Source organism: Schistosoma mansoni, chromosome 6 (genome assembly GCF_000237925.1).
Source record: "Schistosoma mansoni strain Puerto Rico chromosome 6, complete genome".
Classification (NCBI taxonomy): domain Eukaryota; kingdom Metazoa; phylum Platyhelminthes; class Trematoda; order Strigeidida; family Schistosomatidae; genus Schistosoma; species Schistosoma mansoni.
The window spans coordinates 13,639,126-13,665,908 of NC_031500.1; the positions used below are offsets into that span (position 1 = coordinate 13,639,126).

Consider the following 26,783-nt stretch of genomic DNA (forward strand, 5'->3'; position numbering starts at 1 on the left):
AGGTGTTGTCAAGCGCTGGATGTCCGTGACATCTCTAAGCCCCCGGTGCTTTGGTCAAACTCAGACGAGAAACAACGTTGGGTGCAATACACGTGCACTGTGGATAGAACTAGTCAAAGGGTGATTGCTACAGCATTGCGGAAGTGTCGGAGCCCTTTGTCCTGTCTCACATTGACTTAGGGATAAAAGTGATCCAAAATCTTAAGACCGAGGCTCACTATCAGGTGGCTGCAGATAAGATGTCTGGGATACTTTGAGCCATAAGACGAATATTTACTGATTGGATATATGTATATTTATCCCAGTATACACAATAATAGTGAAATATATATTAAAAAATTGTGTTTATTCTGAGAGCCAACGTTTAGGTTTATCTTGGAAAATGTACAGAGGACAGCTAGTCGTACAGTCACAGAATTTCTAGTGAAGATACCACCAGTATTGTAGTTTGACAACTATTAAACAGTAACACCTATAATCGAATCGTCCCCCAATCAGTTAAAATCAGAAGTCAGAAGCGAAGAGGTTGATGCGTTATCAATATATTGAGAAGAGGTTGACCTAATCTGGCTAGTGAACGTAAGAGATGTTTCCCACGCTGAGCTGTAACGTGATCTGGTGTGGATGCATGACCGAACGCCTTCAGTTAAACAAGTCCACTAAAACTAATGTGGTCAGCATCCAATGTCGAACACTTAAAGAGCTATTGATTTTGGGGAATTATTTACAGCTACACCAGATTTACCAAAGGTGGGGAGGTTTCAGATGTTATAATTCATTACTCCGTCCTACCAAAGATTAAGAGGTTATTTGATTATGATGTGTGAAATATTTAGAAGTGATTGTGGACCTGATATATCTTTCGCTTTTGTGTCTACTAGATTATTAAAACTCAGGAGACATATCAAGAGAGTCAAAAAGCCAAGAATGAATAAACTACCATTAAACTCATATCTCTTACACGGAGTCATCAACTCTCGGAACTTACTACTCGAAGTGGTATCTGCGCTTTTAGATTATCTATTACAGAGAAGAATAGGCACTTAAAGGAGACTGCTGAAAAGAAAATAACATAAGTCGTCGATCGTCTTTTCCCCATATATATGTCTGAAATTTAAAATTGATTTTTCCAGGGAGAAACTTGAAATTTTCCCAGGGATCGAGAGTAAGAAGGCATAATAATTTCTTTTGTCTCTGTTTCATATACCTTCGTTACTATCTAGATGCACCGTGATTGATTGAAACTGGATACGGAAGCTCGTCGAACAAATGCTTATTTTATTCCGTCCATGACCATTTGGATCATTTTAGTTTTCATAAATGAGGTGCATGACGGACTAAATATATCAATTCCAAAATAATGATAGATTTACTACAAAAAAGGTAGAGACAGTTGATAATATACCAAAATATGAGTTATACGTAAATAAAAATATGGGACGTTACTTAATTTGTAAGAAAGAGGTGGGTCGAAGTTAATTCACAATTGTAAATAGTCGGGTTACTCCAAACATAATTGATATAATTCAAAATATGTCTTCAGAGTAATCAAATAACGAAAATATCAATAAGATCTGTAAACATAGACAGCAAATATATTACAGTTCTATTATTGTGATGATTGATCAGTGAGAACGAGAAGTATGTGTATGCGGCAGTGTATTTGTAAGTGATAACCGAAGTATTGTGTCATGAGAATACAGAGTGGGAACGGAAGATTAAGGCCAAAAAATTTCAAACAACAATTCTGCAGTCAGTAGTAGTGATTATGTGAAGTCGCGAAAAAGTGAAAATAATAACTAAAACTAATTACATAACAAGTTCACGTTAACTGTCTCCACAGGTAGTAAACAATTGAAATCGAGTCAACCTTGGTCTAAGTATTAGGCGAGAAATAACAGATGGAAATAACTACGTAAACCTCAACACTTCGCTTGTGTTGGATGAAGAGAGTTAATCAATTTCGTTTGTAATAAGTAATATAAGGCCACTTATGGCAGCGCAGTAGTGAAATGATAACGCTACGACTGTCATCTTACTTGTGATCATCTTTCTTTTCGTTATTCTTATGGGAAAGAATGATCAAAATAAGTGGGAATACTGTTATACCTTTTGTCACTTGGGCACATACTCCACCTGATCATCAAATAACTTCGATTTTATTGTCTGAAGATGGGGAAAGTGTCGCCACAGGATCGGCAGATGGGAATATTATTCTATGGAGTATAGGAAATTCCTGCTCATGTGCCCCAAGGTGGATGCTAACTGGGCACAAGTCCTTGGTCTCCAATCTGTGCATTGCAGGAAGGTCTCCCATAACCAAAAATCAATTTTTCTTTAGCTATTCAATCAATGGGTAAGTTACTGTTTGCAGTGTTTGATTTCTTTGATTTATTTCGCTCCGACGAATACGGAAAGTCAGTAGATAATATTGAGGGCGAATTTCACAATGTTTCAAGACCCTGCTCTCACAGATATACAAACTTTCGAGATAGGTTGTTTTAGTTTAGGGAGCTTCCACTACTTTGACAGTCCTTTTAAAACACCTCGTATTGACATGGAAGTATTGGTTGCAACTACGTATTTCAATGGTATGATCAAGCGTAAATCGTGCTTTATCATAGTATTAAATGTAATTATACCAGGGTTGTAAGTTTCATGTACACCGTCTCATTGACGGTTCCAGTTTGTTAAGCATTTCACACTGATGACTACAAACTAAGTCTTACTCAAATACACATAGTCCATATAGGTGTTACTTTTAGTTGTGACGCTAGGGGAGTCTTTAATTATAGAGTTGCGAGTTGGTTTCACAGTGTTTTTTTTAAAATATTCTGGGACCATCAGCCCCGCTGACCTACAAATAAACACCTTAGCAATTTAGCGCAGGAATATGTTGAGCTGTAAACACTTATTCCCTTATCTTACCCTTAATGGCACAATAAAGTAGAGTACTTTAATGAGTCCCTATAAGCGTTTATAGCTCATATGTGATATTTAAGAAATTTGAATTTGATTTTCGTACTTCACAGTAGCGATCCACCTTAAAAATAACCAGAAGATTTGTTTTTTGCTAACAAACAACAGAATGTAGTGCTCCACTTCGGCTTCATAAGCTGCTTTGGGTTTTACAAAGATTCGAGATCAGGTAGACGGTGAATATTTAATAAAATCTAGCAACTTCACGATATTAAATAGCAAAACTGATCATTCTGTCGCTTCATTTTTGCTAGGAGTCTTTTTAATTAAAAGCTCTTAAAGACAAGTGTAATTATTTTTTTTGGCATAAATACAAACATACAGCCATAACGTGCTGAGACACGGGTTAAAAGTCGCCTTTTTTGTAGTTTGAAGAAATAGGTTGTACTTTCATTCCCCATGTACTCGGTGTTGTTCAAAACCTATTGTGCAATGGTTCTCTTCGTTACTGAGCTACATTTTATAGTGATACAGTTCAAAGGAAGATTTCTGGTGTAATAGTGAATGTCTACGAATATTTAAGGTGTATTTTACTAATTTTTGAGTCACTATTTTATTTGATAACTACAGCTGCCCATATGACTGTTTAAAGGAAAAAAATTTGTGGTGTTAAGAGATGAATTTAAATAATATGCTTTTAATGTTTTCAGCCTCCTTAATTATCAGATGCTTAACTGCTGCTAATGGAGCATCGAACCTAGTAAAACTAGACATGTTTCAGACCTGGCCATAAATTTGTCTACGAAGGGTCTACAATTCAACACGGTTTGGAGCATTAGCACTCCGTGCTGTACCTGTGTTTTCATGCCCAAAAGTAACTCATAAGCCCATCAATCAAGAGGTTTTGTGGTGATATGATAATCATACACTACGTCAGTTCACTGAATACTACTTGGACACTCAATAACTATAGTGTGCTTCTGAATTCTTCATGTCTCTATCTTTCTCTCTTTCCGAATTTATTTCACTGTATTTTACTCGAATAACATCTTCAAACACTAATCTTTCCGATTACCGCTTATACTCTTACTACTTCTACCACTATGGGGTTTGAATCGACAACTGCATCTCTGTGTTAATGTGGTATGGCAACTCGAACTGATGTAGGTACGTACGAAGTTCTACGTTGTAACTGACTGACAGACTGATAGTGTGCTTCAAACTATTGTCTAAATTGATTTTGAAAAATTCCCATATTCTGATTTAGAAAGACATATATAAGCGAACAATATTGTTTTCGATTAGATCCTCATCAGGCTTTACTCTAATATACAGTAATATTTATATGCATATACGAAATTATTAAACCAACCACGGCAGTTCATGAGTCAGTGATAACAGTGGAATAGATTATATAACTGAACATAATAAGTAAAGAGTACAAATCGGTAGTGTGATGACAGGTGTACTAGTTGTGATAAGATTAATAAAGGCTTGAATCAGTGTTACATAATGGGAAATAGATCAATGACTAGAAAAATATAGACACTGAAGTAACATTCATAAAAATTGTAACACTACGTAATAAGAAATGTTCAGATAATTGGACCGTGAAACATATTTGAGGGGGAAAATGGTAGGAGGGGGTGAAGAAAAATAAACGAAAAAAGAGTATGGAAAATAAAATCACTTATTAAGGCTAAGGGAGAGATAAGGATGTTACAAATTTCTTATGAACACAAAGACTTGGATTGTTGACTCGAATTTCTACAGCTTCTGCTGTGTGTAAGAGACGAGATCGAACCCCATAAGGAAAACTAGTAGGAATACGATAAATAACTTCAAATGGCTTATTTCTGTCTACTATATGACCGCTATCGATCAAGTGTAAAAGAACCGAGCTGCGTATGGTCTTGACTATACCTTTTCCTAACCACGAAAGGGGGTGTTCACTAACTCTGGTTCAGTTATCTGGTAGTGCGCCCAATATAGCCTTCTACACAGGAGCAGCTGAATTCGTAGATACACATAGAAGTGGCATAATCAGGTAACTTATCCTTTAGTTGAGAAACTGCCAGGGAAGTCCTACTCACTGCTTTCTCGTGGCACAACTGTTGTTTACGAAATTGAGAGGACGAAAAGTGAATGTCCGGTGCTTTAACCGAGTTGGTGGATATTGAGGATCCGCCTAGGGTAGTTGGAAAACCCTGATTCCAAACCAATGGTGCATATGGGCTCCAGTATCCTGAGGGAACAAATGGCGTACGAATCAATCGTTGATCACCGGCTACCATGGGACTGCATCTCCTCACGATGTTCCACTGCCTTGTGGATCAGATCTTTCGGTCAAAGGCTCCGGGTGTGGGCCCCTAAGAAAACCATCTGCTTCAGTTCGGGCACCTAGGCAGTATCACAGCCCTCACACAAATCGAATGAGATTTGTATGACGCATATGTATCTGGTGCTTCCTTGTACCAATATTTATGTGTTTAAATAGAATAAAAAAAAGTTGAGAAACCACCATAGATCTGGTTGAGTACGTTAGACAGATTGGCTGCATTAAACGTTCTCTTCACTGCTCTAGTCAGTCTATCACGTAGTACATCACCAGCTACATCTCCGTTGAATTGCAGCTTCAGGAAGAGAGGTTTCTTACTAGCTGTTGATATCGCTATTTTCTTGTTTGTTACACGCAAGTATTTCTTCAGAAAACCTTGTGGATAACCCATTTCAATCAACTTATTATGTATGAACTCTAACTCCTTGTTAATTGCATCGGCCGAAAATAACTTCCTAGTTCTATTCGCCAGACATTTGACTAAGTTTTTCTTATAGTGAAGGGGTACGAAGCTTAAGAAATGTATGTACTGGCTTGATGAAGAACTTTTCCTATACACACTTCTACTGATAGAACCGTTTGCTTTTCTGTTTAACAAAACGTCAAGAAAATGTAGTTTATTACTTAGTTCCTTTGTTGTTAAATAGTTCTAATAGTTCTTTTTTTCCAATGTCCTGATCGACAATAATGAAAGCATCATTAACGTACCGACAATAGAAGCCAAGCTTATTGATAACATCTTTGAGAGGTCCGTTTTCTAGTTTCGCAAGAAGAAAAAATCAGCAAGGATATGACCTAGAGGTGAACCCATCGCTATACCATCAATTTGTCTATAATATGTGTTATTAAAGACAAAATGGACATTCATTGTACATTTCAGAAGTAATTCTTTAAGACTAACCTCGGGAATTCCAATATTGATTTGTTTTTCAAGTAATTGTTGGCATACAAAGTCAATAGTCTCAGTTAATGGTACATTGATGAACAGGGAAGCAACATCTAGAGATATCATCCGTTTCCCATTTAAGTTCATGTGTTCGAAATGAAATGGGAAACGTCTTTCACGCTTCTGTTGACGATTAGCTTGTGTAAGGGAACTAGGATTCGAACTAGCCACTTTGCAGTTTTATGGTAAGGTGAATTATACATATCTAAAACTGGACGAAGAGGAAGATCTGTCTTGTGAACTTTGGGTAAACCATAGAGTCGTGGTGTGTTCGACCCAGTGGGTTTAAGTGAATAGTGTATAGTTGGAGTAAGTATTCCTTTATTTTTTAATTCCTTAAGTGTATTAGTCAGCAGTTTGTCTGTTTTCGTATTTATGTCTTTCACGTCGTTGAGTTTTTGGGATTTAGTCGTGTCATTCAAAATCGAGTTCTTTTTACCGAGGTAATCGGCTTTGTTTTTATGTTTTTATAATTTTATTTTGTCAAGCGGCGTCCAGGAAAGTTCTCATATTTTAACTTTTTATCCAGGTTTCTCATGAATGTGCTCCTATGTATAGCGCTTTCCTCGTGTGACCAGGAATTTATGTGTCCTCGGAAAATACTACACAAATCATATATTTGTGTCAGAGGTTTTTTCTTTTGAAGCTTTCATGGCAATGTAAGCATACGTCAGAAGCATCCATTTCTATCTTAACGCAAAATATGACTTCAGGATTGGTCTGCATCTTCTATTGTAATTTGTGAGCTAATTGATAAAACAATCACCTTAACTGACAGTCTTATCAGCCTTGGTATGTTTGTAGATGGCAAAATATTCACATAGATAAAACTCACTTATTGGTTTGCAACTTGAGATATATATGGCGTACGCAAGATATTTCTTGTCTATTAAAGGACGAGTAACTCTTCAGCTCAACACTTTATTACTCTATGGCTACGAAATATGACTTATAAAAGTAGGCGACGTGCATAAGTGGTAATTATTTAGTTATGGTTCTTTCTAAATTATTCCTGGCTTTATTTGTGTAGAGTACTCGGGAAAATTTGTACCTGCCCCATGCTCTGGCTGCGAGCGTATTCTTAAGCTAATACACAACGTATATATATATATATATATATATATATATATATATAGCTAGGTATGTTTATATTCGAGTATTAATTTGTTTCCTGTAACTAGTTTTGATAGTCCATTGTTGCTTTTCTAAGAATGAGGAGTAATCAATTAGTTATCACTGAGAAATCCTTTCGACTAATATCTTTCCTAGGATTCCAGGGCTTTCACCTGTCTAACATCTAACCTTAACTCAAGAATAGCAAACATAGGAGGAATCAAACAGCGGGTTCAGATATAATTGAAGTTGTGTCCGAGAGAACATTTTCGTTCAGAGCCTGACATGCAAACATATTGTTGTTCATTTGGGGTCATATTCACTTAAAGTTAGCATATAAATCCGGGGACTAAGATGTTATGTAACAGTGTTTGACTCTGTAAGGTCTCTTGTAAATCACACTAGCTTCTATTTTCAAAATTTGCTTAAACTGCTATGATGCATTCTTTTTTTTTCCTATGTCCAGAGAAATGTATTTTCATCAGTTTATTAATTTTCAAAATATTTGTTCTCCATTCTCTTTTCAAACATTTTTTACTAACGTCTTTAAATGAAGTTTGACACAATCACCAAATTTCAAGTAAGATAGTTGAAAATGTGTTATGAGTGCAATTTCATTAATATAGATTGATGGAACGTGATAATGTCACGTTAGAATTAAACATTATTATTATTATCATCGTTTAAAGCAACGTTTTAAATTCGTAGCTAATTCAAATAATGTAGACGGTTTTTAAACCTTGAAATCTTTAGATAAATTTTTGTTGAATCGAACCCCAAATCACGAGTTTTTTTGACGGCACGTTTACTTTAAGTTACTTTATGGTGACTCATTGGTTGGTTTTTATGTCTCCTATTCCATACGTACATTTCTGTTGGGCCATTAGGGGATATGTACATACTAATTCACAACGTTGTAGCTTTACTTCTAAAATCGTAGCACTTATGGTTATCGGATGGCTCATTTTTCTCAAATATGACGATATTAGGTGAACGAATCAACTGTATTGTTTTAAAAATGTAGGATTTCACAAAAGCCTATTCACTTCTAATAAAAACTATGAAGTATTTGTGATTACTGTTGAGAGGTAAGTTGATCACTACTTGGAATTCAATTCTGTCTTAAACGCATTTTAAGAATCAGTAATATAAAGATTGTACACTTTAGCTTCCATTTTATTTCTCCTTATAAAATTTACAATAGCGTAAATGTTGCCTTATCTGCATGTAAGATACAACTGTAATGTAACGTCTAGTAGAACTGCTTTGATCTAGAGATCTTGGTAGGTTCGACAGGTTTTTAAGGAATAACTTATTAGTTGATATCAGTTCATAAAACCAAAGCCCTACTTTTCTATGCATGCCCGTATTATTCACCAAAAATGCGTTGTTCATTCACCAAATCACTCACTTAAGGATAATGATTACTGGAACAATTTGTACGATCTCGATTACTGTTCAGACTTGTTAAGGAAACTGGTATTAGGAACCCAACTGTCAGCGGAACTATCTCGGAAAAAGATGTATATATTATTCATTCTCAATCCAGAAGATTAGGTCGATGTGCAGAAAACATTAGGGATCAGTTCAGCTGGCCTTCAGCCACACATCAGTTTCCCACGATCCCCAATCGACATAAATGGCAAGTTAATGTAAGTTCGCCAACTCTTTACGAGGTAGAAAAAGCTATAGGGAATCCCCCTCGAAATGCAAAATATTACTTCAGGATTGGGTTGCATCAACACCTGAACTAATGATAGGGAGTGAAGTAGTTGAGCGTGTCGACCGCTTCACTTGGGAGTCTCATCAACCTTTGTGGTGTAGTGTGTGACGAAATCTCAGCACGGATACAGAAGGCTCGTCTAGCTTTTGTCAACTTGTGTCATTTATGGCGTAGGTAAGATGTCTGTCTACCAACCAAAAGACGAGTTTACTGCGCAACAGTTCGTTCCGTCCTACGTTATGGTAGTGAATCATGGCCGGTAAGAGTGGAGGATATTCGTAGGCTACTAGTATTCGATCATAGGCGTCTTCAAAGCATTGCTCGTATATTCTGGGACCACCGAGTCAGTAATTCAGTTGTTAAGAAACGGGTACTAGGTAAGGATGGTAAATCGATTAATGAAGTAATGGAACTTCATCAGTTGAGATGGCTGGGACACGTGTTACGTATGCCCAACCACCGACTGCCCCGACGTGCAATGCTTTATGGTGTAGGAGCAGGTTGGAAGAAAGCTAGGGGCGGCCAGACCAAAACGTGGCATAAATCCATGAAGTCTCTGACAAGTGGACTGAGCCATGCTGGTAGGTGTAGACTACCTGGTTGGGATTCGCGAGATGATAGCAACCGATGGTTAAAGACCTTGAATGACATGGTTCAAAATCGTTTGCAATGGAGCAAGTGCACCCACTCTTTGTGTTCTACCAAATTCTAATCTTCTGAATTCTTCATGTCCCTATCCTTTTTCTCTTCCCAAATTTATTTTACTGGATTATACTCCTTCAATAACATCTTCAAACCCTAATCTTTCACATAATGCTTATACTCTTACTACCTCTACCACTATGGAATTTGAATCGACAACTGCATCTCTGTACTGATGTGGTATGGCAGCTCGAACTGATGTACGTACGTACGTACGAAGTTCTACGTTGTGACTGACTGACTGATTCGCTTTCTCGTAATAACTATTGTTATCTAATTATTCTACTATTTTAGCGAAATGGCTGTTTGGAATTGGAATGACGGCAAATGCTTAGAATTCAAAATGGACACACGTTATCGCCATACATATATCAAAGTGTGTGTTGTTTTATTATTTGTTTGTTATACTATTTGTAATTATCTCCTTATTTTTTATACTTTCTGATAAGCTACTACTTTTACTTGTTTCACTAACCTACTTGTTGCTGTCAATAAATATTTATGTAGCTACTTCTTCTTCTAAAGCTTAGGATACCAATTGACTTTTGCCAACTTGCGTCACATGTGTTGTAGGGGAAATATCCGTCTGCCAACCAAAGGACGAATATACCATGGAGCTGTTTGTTCTGTTCTATTTTATGGCAGTGTGAAGTAACTTTTAGAAATAAAAGATACTCATAAGTCATTAGTATTTAATCGTTGATGCCTCCAATATACTGCTTGCATATGTTTGGAGGATCGAGTGAGCAATGATGTGCTGTGCTGTACTGAGAATTCCATATTGTACCAAATATATTGAATAAATACATAAATTAGTAATAATAATGCTGAGGTTAACGATGATAAATTAGTTGATAAAGTAGTCAATCTTCATCAACTAAATTGATTGGAACATGCACTACGTATTATTACCACTTTCTACCTCTATTGGGAAGTAGAAGTTGTAAGAAAGCTAGTTGCGGCCAAACTAAGACCTAACATTAGCCCATGAAGTTATCGACTGTTGGTCTGAGCCATGTCAGCAAACACAGACTAATTGGTTAGGGTCCGCTCCATAACTACAGTCAGTGTTTGGAGACGTTGTGTGTTGTGACCTAAAATAAATCACACCGGTTCAGATGCATTCATTCTTTATCTTCCACTAAATCTTGAGCCTCAATAAATGCTTACTGATGATATTGATTAATAATCAAATTCAAGCAAAGAAGTTTTCTATTGCTCAACCAATCATTTCATTCGTCCTCTTATTGTTTTTGCAGTCACATCAAACATGTTACCTTGACTATCGTCTACTTTTTTGTTGTGGTCAATATGCACATATTGTTGTATTACATGCTACTTCACTGGCTGTTCTGTTCACTTTGGCTTCAAATTCACAACCGGATTGGATATCTTCATTTGTTGTTGTTACACATCCAAATCAACGAAGTAAGTTCTTGTTCTTGAAGTTATTATAGTTGTCTTTGTAATTTGTCACACTATAATGTTTTATTTTTTAGATTTTTGCAAGTTATACATTTAATTTCTTAATTGATGACACTATTTGAAAATTACAGCTAAAATCTCTCGGGATTTCCGTCATTCAAAATCTTGTAAATTTGTAAGACTCCATTAGTGTCTTTTTGTAGATTAGAATATTAGTGGATTCACTTATGTATGAAGGATTACGTAACATAATTTGCCGTTGGATTCATTAAGTTCTGCTAAATGATTAATTTCGTGGTTATTTTATCGATACGATCGAGTTAGGGGTTTGAATTCCCCTCAACCCGCTTCATTCTACTGAGGCACGGCGGTTTATTACATATACCCCGGCAAAATATTTAGAAAAAAACTATTGTTTTTGATAATGGCATTAAATCTACTTAAGCTAATGTATTCATCTTAGGTAAGTAATGTTTTAACTGCTGTAGAGATATATGCATAGTATTGTTAGTCATTACCAATATAGTATCTAGCATTAATGTGCACTAATCCTAGTTGCCACTTTTCAGTTTAGCACAGCGACAGGAAATCAATAGGATGAGAATAATATGATATATATATATATATATATATATATATATATATATATATATAGCACTTCTAAGTATTTTAGTTCTACTATTTTCTTATTAACCTTATTTTAAACTTTTATTTGGACTGTAATTTGTCACTATAACATCTTCCACTCATAAACTAGATCCAATTATTTGTATACCCAGGACTCTGTTTTCCCATCATTAATGTTGTTATTCCGCGTTAATACTGTTACCCAATTGGTCTGGTGTGTGGTCTGGTCTTGTGTGTATATAAATGAATATCTGGAACATAGTAATCTTGGACTGGTGAACATTGGTCTTGTATTCTTCCTCTTCATTTGGGTCTAGTTAGTATTGAGCCAAGCGTCAGGCATAGAGTATAAGTCTTCCAAGTCCTTGCTGCACATTGGTTTCTTAAGGTTGTTTACGCGTATTGGTTGGATGTAGGACGTAACATATTTAGACTATCATGTTGGGATTCGTGCGGTTATTATAACCAGTGGTTGGGGGGGTGTTGTGTCATTGGTTATGACTGGCTACAGTATTTTAAATGCATTTATTCTTTGTTTCCTCTTAGATCCTGAGTTTCAAAATTATTCTGTACCTTTTATTCCATAAGTTCATTCTTCTGGAATCCTGTTTATATGGCGCATATCTATTTGGTGCCCTCCTGTACCCATGTTTATGTGTTTAAATTAAATAAATAAATCTGTATATGCCTAATATTTCCGACTACCACTGACACTGTTAGTACTTCTACTACTCTGGTACTTATGTTGATGATTTCATTTCATTGTACTGTTTTAGTGTGGTATTTTGAACCCATATATATATATATATATATATATATATATATATATATATATATATATATTCTAATTTATTTATGAATAACTAACTTATTATGGATTAAAGACTAACAAGATCAACGAATAAAAAGTTCAAAACGATATTAAACTCATATTAGTGACCTAAATCTTACACAAGCTAACAAGTGTTATGTAGTTCGTATCACCTAGTTATTATTCTATTCAATTTATTTGTTTCTTAATCAATATGTTTCTCGGCTTGTTTTTAGATCCACACTCATTTTACTTAACTATATGTTAATGATAAAAGTAGTCGGTAGTATATAGATATATGTATAATGTAACATTCTCATTATCCTCTTCTAAATCAAATCAGATTTATGCAAATGTAATCGTAGTTTTTAGTATTAATTGTTTTGTCATTCAATCGATTCTTCTTGTACTTGTAAGTTTCACTTTTATTTTTCTCCTCCGGGTGTTAATCAGTTGTTTTCTTTTTCTTCAAAAAACATCGAATCTCTATTAACTAAATTCTAAATAAGAGTAGTTAGTCAATTATTTTCATGTACTCGCTTGGCATGCGAGAGGGTCCGGGGTCGTTGCCCGGTACTTCCACACTGCAACAGTTAGTTGCCACACTTACTCACAAATGTCCTGGTGCGGCCGAGAGTGGGCAAAGTCCGCTCTCCCTCTTGAAATGCTCTCACATCGCCACGCGCATATAGCCTCTACCAGGGAAGTCCTACTCACTGCCTTCTCGCATCAGGTGTTGTTTACGAAGTTGATAGGACGAAAATCGAATGTCTAGAGCTTTAACCGGGTCAGTGGACACGGCGCGTTCACCTAGGGGAGTTGGAAAACCCTGATTCCAAACCAATGGTGCACATGTTATTTTGAACAAAATCTATTACATGAGTTAGGTTAATTTTGTGCAGAAAGAATGTAAAATTAGCAATATTGAAAGGTAATTGTGAAATATGAACAATTATGATTATTAAATTCGATGATATGATGCTAACTGGACCGGAGATCTAAGTTGGTTGTCGCTTTCTAGTCATTAGCTCCAATCGCCTAACGTTTGAGTCCAAGAGTAAATAAATAATTTGACAAGACAGATAGAAAAAGTGCACAGATACAGCAGAAAGAGTGTATATAAGTATAACATAGGAAACACCTAGATTATATGAAGTTATCTGTTGGAAGAATCTCTTTGTCTTATGGAAATTTTCAAGAATACTGGACTGTCAAAAAGTTGGGATACTTTAGTTTACACGGTTTTTAATCTATGTACTCTGTTATTTTTGTTTAGCTAATCTAGCATTCAAAGACCAAGTCATCACAATTTTATTGTTACCCGTACTCCTGAAGTGTAGCCATTTGCTTGTAATTTGTAGGTTGCCAATCTTCATCATCTCGGGTGGTTGGGACATGTGTCACGTATGCATAAACACAGCCTACCTCGAAGAGTGATGTTCGGTAGGGCTGAAATCGGCTGGAAGGAATGTAGGAGTGGCCAAATCAAAACATGACACCAGTCCATAAGGACATTGACCTTCGGTCTGAGCCATGTTCGTAGATATGAACTACCTGGTTGGGCTCAGTGCAATAACCGTGATCAGTCGTTTGAGACTTCGGGTAACATGACCCAGGCGCATTCCTCTCGACCTTGAATTCCAATATTCCTTCATGCATACCTTTCCATTCTACCTTATCAAACTATACTCCCAGGATTTAGTCTTTATCACTATCGTTGCTGACACATTATTTTGATGTCTTTTGTTATTTCCATATAGTCGTGCTAATTTAGCGCGGCAACTTGGGCCAACGCACATCTGTCCCCTGGCTCTATGTTGGTGATGTATGTCTGTCACTTTGCTTGTGATGGATGATTTTTCACACTGCTGTTATGGTGTTTGTTCAAAATATACTGAGTTTTTTTTAATTATCTACTTGGAGAGTAATCATATATTTCTTTAATTGTGGGATTAATAGTAAAAATTCATCTGCTTTCAAAAAGATTACAGAGATAGTAAGGGATTCTTTAAAATAACGTACGTAATTGTATGATCAGAGTTCTGAAAGAACCCGCATTTTGTTTGACATCTGTATTAACTCCTTCAGTAAAGTATGAAGTAGCTTCTTTTCAAATGAGTTTTTAAAGATTCTGAACTGATCCTTCTGAATTAGCCATGTCAACATGTTTTCATCAAGAAAAAAAGCTTGCAACTGTCTATGCCATCAGGTCACCCGACTTGAAACAAAGCACAAACATCGGAGACAAACTTACAACAGTTTATTGTCTGATAGTGTTAAAAATAACTTACTACCTACCCAAGCCTTCTACAACTGCTACCATGACATAGTTTTAGCTTTTGAAATTCCCCAACATCATCTTCATCATCATTGTTACCAATATTTGTAGTAAGGATTTTTTTAACTGTTAGTTGGGTCATATAATACAGTTAAGCATTTTGTGAAATTTACAAACTTATTCATATACGGAGGTAACGTGATAACATTTCAAACTGAAATACGTACACTTTATTTTAAAAGTACTTATTTCCTAAGGCCACTTGTAGTTGAGATTCTTTTTGTACACGTACAGAACTAATTTTAATCACAAAGAGATTTCAACTACAGAACTACTGGAAACTTATCAGGAAGCACTGGGGTAATGTTTCTTTGATAATCCATATACACATTATTTATTATTTATTTAAACACATAAGCATTGGCAAAAATGGACACCAAAATATATATGTGCCACACAAATCACTAAGTTTGTGTGTGGGATGGGATACTGTCTGGGTGCGTAACCAGAGCAGGTGGTTTTATTAGGGAGCCACTCCCCGAGCCTTTGACCTACGAGTCTAACCCACAAGAGAGTTTGGCAACTTTAGGATATCGGTCTCATGGTGGCAGGTGACCAAGAATAGTTCCATACGTCATTTGTTCCCTCAGGATCGTTTCCCATATGCACCATGGTTTTAGAATTAAGATTTTCCGACTCATCTTGGTGGATTCACCGTACCCACCAATCCGGTTTGAGCGTCGGACGTTCGCCTTTCGTCCCCTCGATCTTATAAACAAAATCCCCGCCATGAGAAGGCAATAAGTAAGACTTTTGTGGAAGTGGCTGTACACGTGCGGTCATATGAGAGGATTTCGGGACGGAGAGCGAACTCTTCTCATCCTCGATCGTACCAGGGTATTTGGGAGATAAAAATACACACAACCATACGTGGAATCTTACCAAGGTTGTTTAAGTTATCGAATGCAACAAGCTACATTTTCACCTTCAGTGATATTTGAATCTTTTTGTCTCTTTTTTGTGTCTAGATGAAATTGTTTTAGGTCTTTCATACTCCAATCTAGCTGTATTATGGACTCTGGACGGTGAAGAAACACAAGTAAGTTGTATTCTTGTTTTATTGAACTCATTTATTGTAATAACTTGTTGAACGGTTGTCTATTGGTCGAACAAGTTGACCTTTAATCAGTAGTTTGTGGGTTCAACCGCTGCTCCACCCACTTCGGTTTGAGTATCCAAGTCGTATCATTAGCCTTGATACGGGAAGTATAACTTAAAGCCAGAGAGAAGACGTTCTTATTGGTATTATTATCAGTTAGATATATGGCCACGCATTTGTTCATGAAGTTCTTGAAAAAATTTACCATCTATTTGATGTCTGAATATGTATAATACCTATATGTATGGTTCAATAAGACTTTATTTAACAAGCGATTGTTAGTAAGTAGTGTACTTTTTGCTCATCATTCACTAAATATAGAATATATGTTACTTCGCTGAAATAAGGGCCTAAATGGAGGAGGAATAGGTGGTAGATCACTTTCTTGTTTTCAAAGAGCCCTAAATAACCCTGTCCTAATGCATTTTGATGGTTTCTCACTATTTAATTTTCTTATTAGACATCATATCACTTTATTGATGGAAATAATTCCTCAGATATATTTAATAATTACAATTTATATTGGAGCACTTAGCAATAAAAAGTGAAGGAAGTTGCTCACTGAAGATCACTCAATACAGTAGATTGATTGCAGTGAGACTTGTACACCGGTGGATGCCGGCTCATTCGTCTAGAGGTTACTCGTTCGCTCGCGAGACCGAAAGTTTCTGGTTCCGATACCTAGAGACAGGATTGTTGGTGTGTGCAGCTGAGTTACATACTAGGAAAAATGGGTTTCCAGTTCTTGGAGGTTTTCAATGGTTGTCTAACCTAAATCAGTTCGTGGTCTCAATAAAATTCAACAGTCTCCACAATCTGATACTGATAAAAGGAGAACACTTCTTGTGTTGAAGGGATTTAATTGTTACCAAGGCGATTTTGAGGACTGTTAGAGGTTTGAGAGTTGTTTTTTCTCGGTTATCCACATCGTGGAAAGGTACTTCTCGAAATGCCTAAAGACGAAACCAAGTTAATAGTAGTTTTGTCGACCACAGAATGTGGTCTCAAAATTCAAGGGATAACTGGTTGAGGCTAATCACACGCTGACTTTGTGTAGATAGTTATTGATGTGTTGGCTCCCCACTTTTAAGGCCTTATCTCCGACTATGGAGATCTTATGGGCAAGGGGATTTGTGGTATTTTTAAGGGTTGACCTTTTCTAACCCTTCTCCTTTGTGAAAAGAAAGCATTTCTGCAGATGGTAGTTGTCTGAAGTAAACACAGTACCGTCATCATATCCCAGTACAGTTAGCAGTACAGATTCGCCCTTGAACTTTAAGTTCGTTGCTTTCAGTTTTGTCACTCTCCAGCCAACTTGGATGAGATGGTAGGACACAAGTGAACAAGCGTTCCAGCTGATATCGCTTATTGTCAGATCATTACGGTATGTAAACCTGACTACCAGATCAAAGTAGCGGCTATAGTTAGGTTCTGTGTTAAACAAGATCTCTTTGTTTCGAAATAATTTGCCAATGGATAATGGATGATGCAAAGTAATGATTTGCTACGTTTGCTTATTTAAACTTAACATACCATCCTTCGAATTAACATCAACAACTTGTAACAATCATTACTGTTACATGCCTGGGCATTTTATCTTAACTTTTGAACGGATGTATTATTTTGATCTTCCAAGTCATTCCGTCATTTGTGTATGCAACCTTCAGCATATGTATATGACAATACGTTTATGTCTATACACTTGGTTGCAACTTTCATGCTTATAAGTGTTGAGTCACGCTTGGTAAAATTGACTAAGCTGTGAAGCCTTTCTCAATGCTACACCTCTTATCGTCTGTCTCTCTGAATTTCCGTAACGCATTCTTCTGACTTAATTCGTGTTTAACTTTTATTACCACTGTTGTTCAAACGAGGACGGTCTAAATTTAATATACGGAATCAAACAGAGAATTCATATTTCATCGTTTATTCTTCGTCTTTCGTAAGCGAGTTATTATGCCACCTTAAAAGTGGTGAGCACCGACCAAGAACGAAACTTCACATTGACAAAGAACTATTCCCAACTTCTAGTATCGACGATCTAATTCAGTACATAGCCCTACCCCTAAAAACTCCCATAGTTTAATTCATATAACTTAGCAAGAATTTAAGTACTATCAAGTACTTCTCATTGACTGTTAATACAAAATGCTTTAAAATAAAAAGAGAATATTGGTCAAGCAAAGCATTTATCCTTTTGTTTACTTTGTCTCATTTTGAGTTTAGTATTATCTACAAATTGATCATGTGATCATATATATATATATATATATATATATATATATGAAGGTCTACAATGAGGTCATGTGACTTATTATATATATATATATATATATATATGAAGGTCTACAATGAGGTCATGTGACTTATTACTGTATTCACTAAACTATTTCGTCGGGATTGGTTAAATTAGCGTATCACTTATTGCAGTGTTTATCAATTAACTGCTATGTTTTTTAGTGAGGGGTGGAGTGGGGTTGATAATGCTATTACAAAGATGAATATTGCATAATTATTGTAATTATCAGTAATTATCAGTGGAGATTATTAAGTTTTTGATTGAGATCATGAATCGATTAGTGTTAGACCACCATTGAAAATTTGGAAGCACTGGACGGCCGTTTCTTCCTGTTATGGAACTCTACATCATAATCTCAATGAAAAACTTGATAATCTTCACAACCCCATACTGATAATTACCATCTGCCCACTAGCGAGTAGCTTCGTGAGGGAATTCTCGGAGCTCTAGTGAGAAGCCATGACCAGTGGAGCTAATCCATGTCAGATAGAGACAGGTATTTACCTCAGTATAACGGAAGATGGTCACGCAATTTCGTGAATTGGTTGAGGTTAGACATTAACACCGTCGGATGCCGGCCCAGTGGTCTAGAGGTTAAGCGTTTGTGGTGATCAATATTTGATATTCTCCTTAAGCTTCATATATTGTTCGTCCTGATAACCGTTACTAGATAACACCCAAACGGTGTATAAATCAGAAGGCGAATACGATGTGTTGATTGCGTTTATTATTGAACTACGCACAGATATCCTAAATTACAGGCACGTTAAGCAAGCATGAAAGAGTAGTGCCGTAAAGCAAATGAGTGAGCGTGCGAGTCGAATGAGCGAGCGAGTGATCGAGTCAGTGAACGAGTGTGCGAGTCAACCAGTCAGTGAACAGGATTAAAATGTACATATATATACAAATAGAAATGAATGAATCATCGAATCAATTGAGCGACTAATAGTAAGGCTAGCAGAGTGAATATATATGCGTAGGCAGTTATTGTACGAATGCCTCTGTCCGTTAAATAAGTTAACCAAAGGGCTTAACCAAATTAATCATGAACAAAATTGTACGTGAGTTGCTATAGATTCGCGCGCGAGACCGAAGGTCTTGGTTTTGGGTCCCATGAGCGTGATCGCAGATACGCACTGCCGAGAGGTCCCACAATAGGACGAAACGGTTATCCAGTACTTCCAGGTTTTCAATGGTGATCTAATACCAATCGTTTCATGATCTCAATGAAAAACTTAATTATTGCAAACCAACCACATAACGAATCTAAAGATGCACCACTGAGGAGAGAGTGCTAGTATATTCATAAGGGAGTTATCTTTATGCCTCAATTGAAGGGATAACTTATTTATAACACTTTTGTGTGTATGGTCTGAAGGTGACATTGAAAAGCACAGAACAAAGTTACGTGTTACAATAGAGAAAAGCGAAGGTCATTTCAATAGAACACAAGTTTCAGGTTTACGCAGATTTCGGTGTGTGAATACGAAAATTCAACTTGTGAAACTAAAAAACTATAATTGCTGGGTTATTCTGGACAGTAATAATATTAGTAAATAAGGATTATGAACTCAGGTAAATGAATTCAACACATACTGTTCATACTTAATCAGCTAAACACACATAATATCTTCAAGTTATTTCTCAGAGTGTGTAAGGTTTGTAATCTAGAAGTCCTTGATTTCTCGAATTTACTGATTTCGCGACCAAAATATGACCATTATCTAGTGACATTATTGGGCAGCTTCCTCATATCAATATTTTATTTTTGGTAGTATAAGTCTATCAGGAAATAGTCAAGATAAATTTCATCTTATACATCACATTACTCGTGAGTAGTTTCAATGTATTTTGTAAAATGTCCAGCTGTTTTTAAAAATTAACTAACAAGTCTTTCTCAACCAAATCCTTTTGTTACCACAATTAATAGGAGCAGTTGATCATAGAATCAACCAATGACTGGTTTGCTCTACGCTTATCATGAAATAGTGACCAATGTCATGTTTATCTCTTCTTTAGTGCTGATCAAATGTAATTGATAAAACCACAATATGACCATTTATCTAAGTAGATTCAGATTGAAGTTGACTAACTGGTTCAAATATCACGAGCAATATCGATTCCTTCAGGAATACAGGTACGCGTTGCTATGCTACGGTTGAAATGCAGATAATATAACCACTGAACCACAACTGGATGTCTATACTTGGCCCAAATAATCTGAATGGTTATATGTATATATATATCAACAAGATCGAAACGTGACTCATGATGAGTAGTTAAATTGGCTCGTCCAGAAGCTAAAATAAGGTATATGGGCTTGACATATCAACAGACATTACAAACTCAGCAGTAAAGCCGGGCGTCATTGGATCAAATCCGTTTCCTCAAGGTTACAGGTAAATCTTGCTGGTGAGTGCCAAATAGCACGATACCCAGGTCGATTATATGAGTTTCCTGTTAACCTCCTCCAACCATCACCCCAAATATCAACATAGTGCATGCGATGTACAATCATTTCGACTATTGGGTACATTGATGCTTGATCGATAGAATCTGGTCAGCACTAAAGAAGGACTAGACATACATGATATTGGTCACTACCCAGTGATCAATCAGTTGTAACAATTATTCATCTTTCGAACTGAACTATTTTAATTGTATTTCCTAGGGAGATCAATTCTTTGAACAGGTGACTAAAACGTGGTGGATAAAACAACGTTCTTACCAATTCCTGAGCGATACCTGGGAATAGAACACATTAAACAAGTGTTTCATTCTAGTTTAAATTTATGTAGCAATGCTCACAGCCTCAAATCCAGAATCTCGAACTTTTTCGTGGTGGAAATAATGTATAAATTTCATCAATGTTTTTTTCTGTTCTTTTATTTAGATGTTTACTATTTTTTTTCATTTTCAATAATTTTAGGGTGAAGCAAAATATGAACATGAATCACGATCTATTAATTGTCCATCTACCATAATACAAGTTGATTGTTGTCCACAAACACCTCGATGTATATTATTAGTTTGTTCTAGTGGATGGCAAGTAAGCATTATAGTTGTATTGGATGTCTGTGTGTATTTTTGTTTGTTTATGTGGAATATGGAATGGTAACTCAGTGGTTAAGACATTCGACTTTCAGTCAGTAGTAAGTAAGCCTTAAATCACTCTGGTTTGCTCTTCACGAGCCTTAGTTAAGAGACAGATAATTATAGAGGCTAGTATTTTAGATACTATATTTATCGAACTGATTTATCTTTGGTTTCCACAAGATTTCTTTATAAACTGGGATCATCAGTGATTCAGACCAGTCAAATGGTACTACGCACATCTAAATTCTACCTGTCCTTTAAGTTAGTTTAACTATTAGAGCTGAACTATCATCTTTAAATATCTCTTAGGCCAATCCATGAGGGCTCGCTGTACCCCTTCGATTTAGACTACCTATAATTTTTTTAACTTCATTATAAATAGGGGACTTATTTCAATTTCCCATTCTTGTTATTTTGGAATGGTGAGTAAGCTGAATACCAGTTGAATTGTTACTTAGAATGTCATGTCGATCAGTGTAATTTCTTCGATGGAGAGTGGATAGAAATTCAAAAAATGTATAACATTTTTTCTTAAATTACATAAAACCAACAATGAAAATGCCTTTGTATAATGTTCGAAACGTTTAAAATTGAAATGAAAAATTATTTTTTCGGTTAAATGCTCTGGCGCGAGACTGGCAGGTCCTGGGTTCGAATCGTGCGAAGCGGGATCGTGGATGCGCACTGCTGAGGAGTCCCATAATAGGACGAAACGGCCGTCCAGTGCTTCGAGGTTTTCCATGGTGGTCTAGCTTCAATCGAATCATGATTTCAACTATGAAAATACTGAAACCTCCACAAAACCCCTTCAAATTACTTTTTATTTTCACAGTGTAAAAATAAGTGTTAAACGCAATAAATATCTGATTTTTTAATACTTAAATTGTACATAATAAGCAAATTAACTCTATACTTAAATCTTAACCCTTCATTCTGATACCGATTCCAATACTCTTAATCGTAAATTCCCAAATCTTAATTCCTAATCCTAACTGTAACTTTCAATTGTTATAATCCTTTAGTGACTCTGGAATACTCAACTCCATTTTGATTGTATGAATGATTGTTATTGAAATATACATGTCGCCAATTCTCTTATAATTATCGACTTAACTCGTGTTAGTGAATAGCGGAATTAAAATAAGTCAAACACGAGAATGGAGTTTTGAATACGTATATTTTCTGCAATCGTTGATCAGAACAGAGACGGAGTGAAGGAAGCAAAACGGATTGGAGAAGACATTTTAGCCAACTCGATTTAACCAAGTGTTAATCAATATTTATAGTCAGACAATAATAAGTTACGGATATGTGATGAGTAAGATACAAAATGTACACACATACGCTTACATGAGAACAGTCAAGGTTGATAAGCGAATAAATGACAAGCTCAAAATGGGACTCAAAAAGAATAAATAAATTGACCTGTCCGGAAGCTAGAATAAGCTATGTGGGCTTGACATAGCAACCAACAATACAATCCTAACCTTTGATCCTTGTCAATTTTGAGACCACTAAGTTACCACTCAGTGGTTGATATTTCTAAATTCAATCGGCTTGAGAAATCGTGTGACTGTCATCCAATGCTATTGATGCGTGGCTACCTCATTCCCGACGTGGCTGAACTACAGTTATATTATTTTTGTTATTAAATGACAGTTGTCTACCGGTAGGAATTCTTCAGTAGAGCATATCACAGTTAATCATAGAAAATTGATACTTCATTTATATCACATAAGTGTTATGTTTAACACTAAAATTAATGAATAATGTACTCGTTGGTCAAATTGTCAACAGAAACTAATTGTTGAACTCTGTATCTTTAAGTTTTTCAAGTGTTTTGGAGGTGAATAGTGAATTTGTTTTACACATGATTTAGTTGTTAAGATGATAATAAATAGAATGCTAATCGAAAGGATTATTCACAATGGTCCAATCTGCCCGACTGATAACAACTGGTCACGAGATCGAATTATTCACATATAAAATCCCTCTATTAGTTGAGTTGATATACAAAAAAGAAAGAACACAGTTAGCTGATCAGGAAACATAATTATTTCTCTAATAAAATGACATACTCATCGGATGCGATATTTGGGACATGTATTGTGGATGCATAACCATCGCCTACCTTGACGCGCTATTTTTGCTGGTGTAGGAATAGATTCGAAGAATGTTAGAAGTGGTTAAGCCAATATATGATATTAATTAATTATGTCGTTGACTGTTGAACTGAATCATTTTTGATGAAGTTTTGCTCTCTGAGCCTGATGGCTTGGTTATGGAGCTTTCATCGTTATTCTGAACACCATCATCAGCACAAACTTCAGATGGAAGTGAAGTGTTCGAATTTCTCCACATATGGCTCACAGCTTATCCTGTAGACCTCGATGTTGATTGGTTGTTGTTGACCTTTAACCTGTCATTGTTTACTTCTTTGTTTTGGTTTTATATTCTATTGGTTTAACTACCAGGTTGGCATTGTGGCCAATATCTGGAGACATTAGTTGACATGGCTCTCAATAAGTCTCAATGATGTAGAGATGCATTCGTTCTTATTCTTCCCTTAGATTTTAAGTTTTAAAATGACTTTATACGTTATATTCCGCTACTTCACTCATTTTTTCTCGAATCATATCAATTTTTAATGTTTTCTACCGTCACTGGTGCTGTTACTACTTCTACTACCATTACTACTCTGATATTTGTTTTGATAATTTCCTCCCGCTGTACTGATATGTTGTGTCAATTTGGACCAATGGTGTTTTTCGTGATCCTATCATAGGATGGTGACGGTGATTGCTGATGAACAATAGAATATGTATCTTTACTAATTTGTGACTTATCACCTCACTGAAATATAGATTTCAAAGTTCGATACGAGTAGTGATGTGGATGTGTATATTTCATATATTCTTCTTAGGAGATAGTAAAAAATGAATAGATGAACGTTGTGTCATCTTTGACCGTTATTAGTTAGGAGATGTTTGATTAGTTCAGGATCGGCAGAGTAACGCAGACAAAAGGAGAGAGAGATGGAAGCATGCGTACAGTGTGGCCGTTAACGTCACAATTATACATGCAAAGGTCAAATGGGTTCATATGACAATTTGTGTCGATTTGCCATCCCATTACATGATACAATTTTAAATTTGATTTTGAGTGTGTTTTGTATTTCAAGTATGTAAGGGCCACTGTATATTCCTGGTTCTACGTTGCGTATGACTAACTGAATAATTGATTGACGGAATAACACACTTTTGGCATTTTTCAGAGTCAACTATGGTATTTATTTTCCCTATGTTTTCTTGTTCAGCTTTTCGATGCAATGACTTGTTCCATTAATTGTACAGTATCGAATCCAACAAATGATGTATTAGTCGGTGGGAGTTTCATTCAATCTAATGTTATAAGTGTCTATGGTCAGTCGGGATTTGTTTATTTGTATAGTTTACCAAAAAGGTAAGTTATTTTTATGGATTTGTGCGCGTGGGCGTACAAACAAAATTAAGTTTTTTGGAGCTTAAATCACAAACCGATTTTAGCTAGACCACCATTGAAGACCTGGAGGCACTGGATGGTCGCTTCGTCAATATGTGACTCCTCAGCAGTATGTATCCACGATCCTTCATCCGGGCGTCTAGCTAAGATCAGTTTGTGATTTGAACTATGAAAATTCTGGTCACTACAAATCCTCATACTAATAATGGTCACGTACTCACTGATCAATAGCCTCATGATACAACTCCTGGAGTTCTAGTGAGAGGCCATTACCAGAGTGGTTCAACCATATCGTATTACTTACTTACTTACTTACGCCTGTTACTCCCAATGGAGCATAGGCCGCCGACCAGCTTTCTCCAACCCACTCTGTCCTGGGCCTTCTTTTCTAGTTCTTTCCAGTTCTTGTTCATTCTTCTCATGTCTGTCTCTATTTCTCGGCGTAATGTGTTCTTTGGTCTTCCTCTTCTCCTTCGACCTTCAGGATTCCATGTGAGGGCTTGTCTTGTGACACAATTGGGTGATTTCCTCAAAGTGTGCCCAATCCACTTCCAGCGCTTCTTCCTGATTTCTTCCTCCGCTGGAATCTGGTTTGTTGTCTCCCACAGTAACTTGTTGCTGATAGTGTCTGGCCATCGGATCCGAAGTATCTTGCGTAGACAGCTGTTAATAAACACTTGTATCTTCTGGATAATGGCTTTCGTAGTTCTCCACGTCTCTGCCCCATACAGAAGAACTGTCTTGACATTTGTATTGAAAATTCTAACCTTGGAGTTGGTTGACAATTGTTTTGAGCTCCAGATGTTTTTCAGCTGTAGGTATGCTGCTCTTGCTTTGCCGATCCGCGCCCTCACATCTGCATCTGATCCACCGTGTTCATCAATGATGCTGCCCAGATATGTAAAGATTTCCACATCCTCCAAAGCTTCTCCGTCAAGTGTAATTGGATTGGTGCATATTGTATTGTATCGGAGAGTCTTGCTTTTCTCTTTGTTTATATTGAGACCTACTGCTGCTGAGGCTGCTGCTACACTGGTCGTTTTCTCCTGCATTTGTTGTTGCGTTTGTGATAGAAGAGCCAGATCATCCGCGAAATCTAAATCGTCAAGCTGCATCCTGCCTGTCCACTGTATCCCGTGCATTCCTCCAGATGTTGACGTCTTCATGATCCAGTCGATGACCAGGAGAAAGAGAAAGGGTGAGAGTAAGCAACCTTGCCTAACACCGGTCTTTACTTGAAACGAGTCGGTGAGTTGTCCTCCGTGGACGATTTGGCAGTTTAGTCCATCATAGGAGTTCCGTATGATGTTGACTATCTTCTCAGGCACGCCGTAGTGTCGAAGAAGCTTCCATAGTGTCGTCCTGTCCACGCTATCAAATGCCTTCTCGTAGTCGATGAAGTTGATGTACAGTGATGAATTCCATTCGATTGATTGTTCCACAATGATACGTAGAGTTGCGATTTGATCTGTGCACGATCTATCCTTACGAAATCCAGCTTGTTGATCTCGAAGTTGAGCGTCCACGGAATCCTTCATCCTGTTTAACAATACTCTGTTGAAGACTTTTCCTGGTATTGAGAGAAGAGTGATGCCCCTGTAGTTGTCGCACTTGCTCAGATCGCCTTTCTTTGGTATCTTGATGAGAAGTCCTTCTTTCCAGTCTGTTGGTACATGTTCTTCGTCCCAAATCTTACTGAAGAGGATGTGGAGTATCTTGGCAGTTGCTGTTACATTTGCTTTCAGTGCCTCTGCCGGGATGTTGTCTGGTCCCGCTGCTTTGCCACTCTTGATTTGTCTAATGGCCATGCTGATCTCTTCAATTGTTGGTGGGCCAATATCGATTG

The 26,783-nt window shown here is 36.6% G+C and overlaps 1 protein-coding gene across 1 annotated transcript in view; it reads left to right on the forward strand.

Annotated features, from left to right (window-relative positions):
* Positions 1-2,001: 2,001 nt before the first annotated feature.
* The window catches only part of Smp_156160 (hypothetical protein), a gene marked incomplete at its 3' end in the record, with an annotated part of 81,425 nt that continues 56,643 nt past the window's right edge, over positions 2,002-26,783 (forward strand). Inside the window, exons 1-6 of the mRNA XM_018798333.1 lie at positions 2,002-2,356; positions 10,036-10,117; positions 11,001-11,169; positions 15,911-15,981; positions 21,270-21,389; positions 24,753-24,898. Coding sequence (XP_018653285.1) covers positions 2,079-2,356; positions 10,036-10,117; positions 11,001-11,169; positions 15,911-15,981; positions 21,270-21,389; positions 24,753-24,898 — 866 coding nt within the window. The 5' untranslated portion in view covers positions 2,002-2,078. The remainder of the gene's footprint in view (positions 2,357-10,035; positions 10,118-11,000; positions 11,170-15,910; positions 15,982-21,269; positions 21,390-24,752; positions 24,899-26,783) is intronic.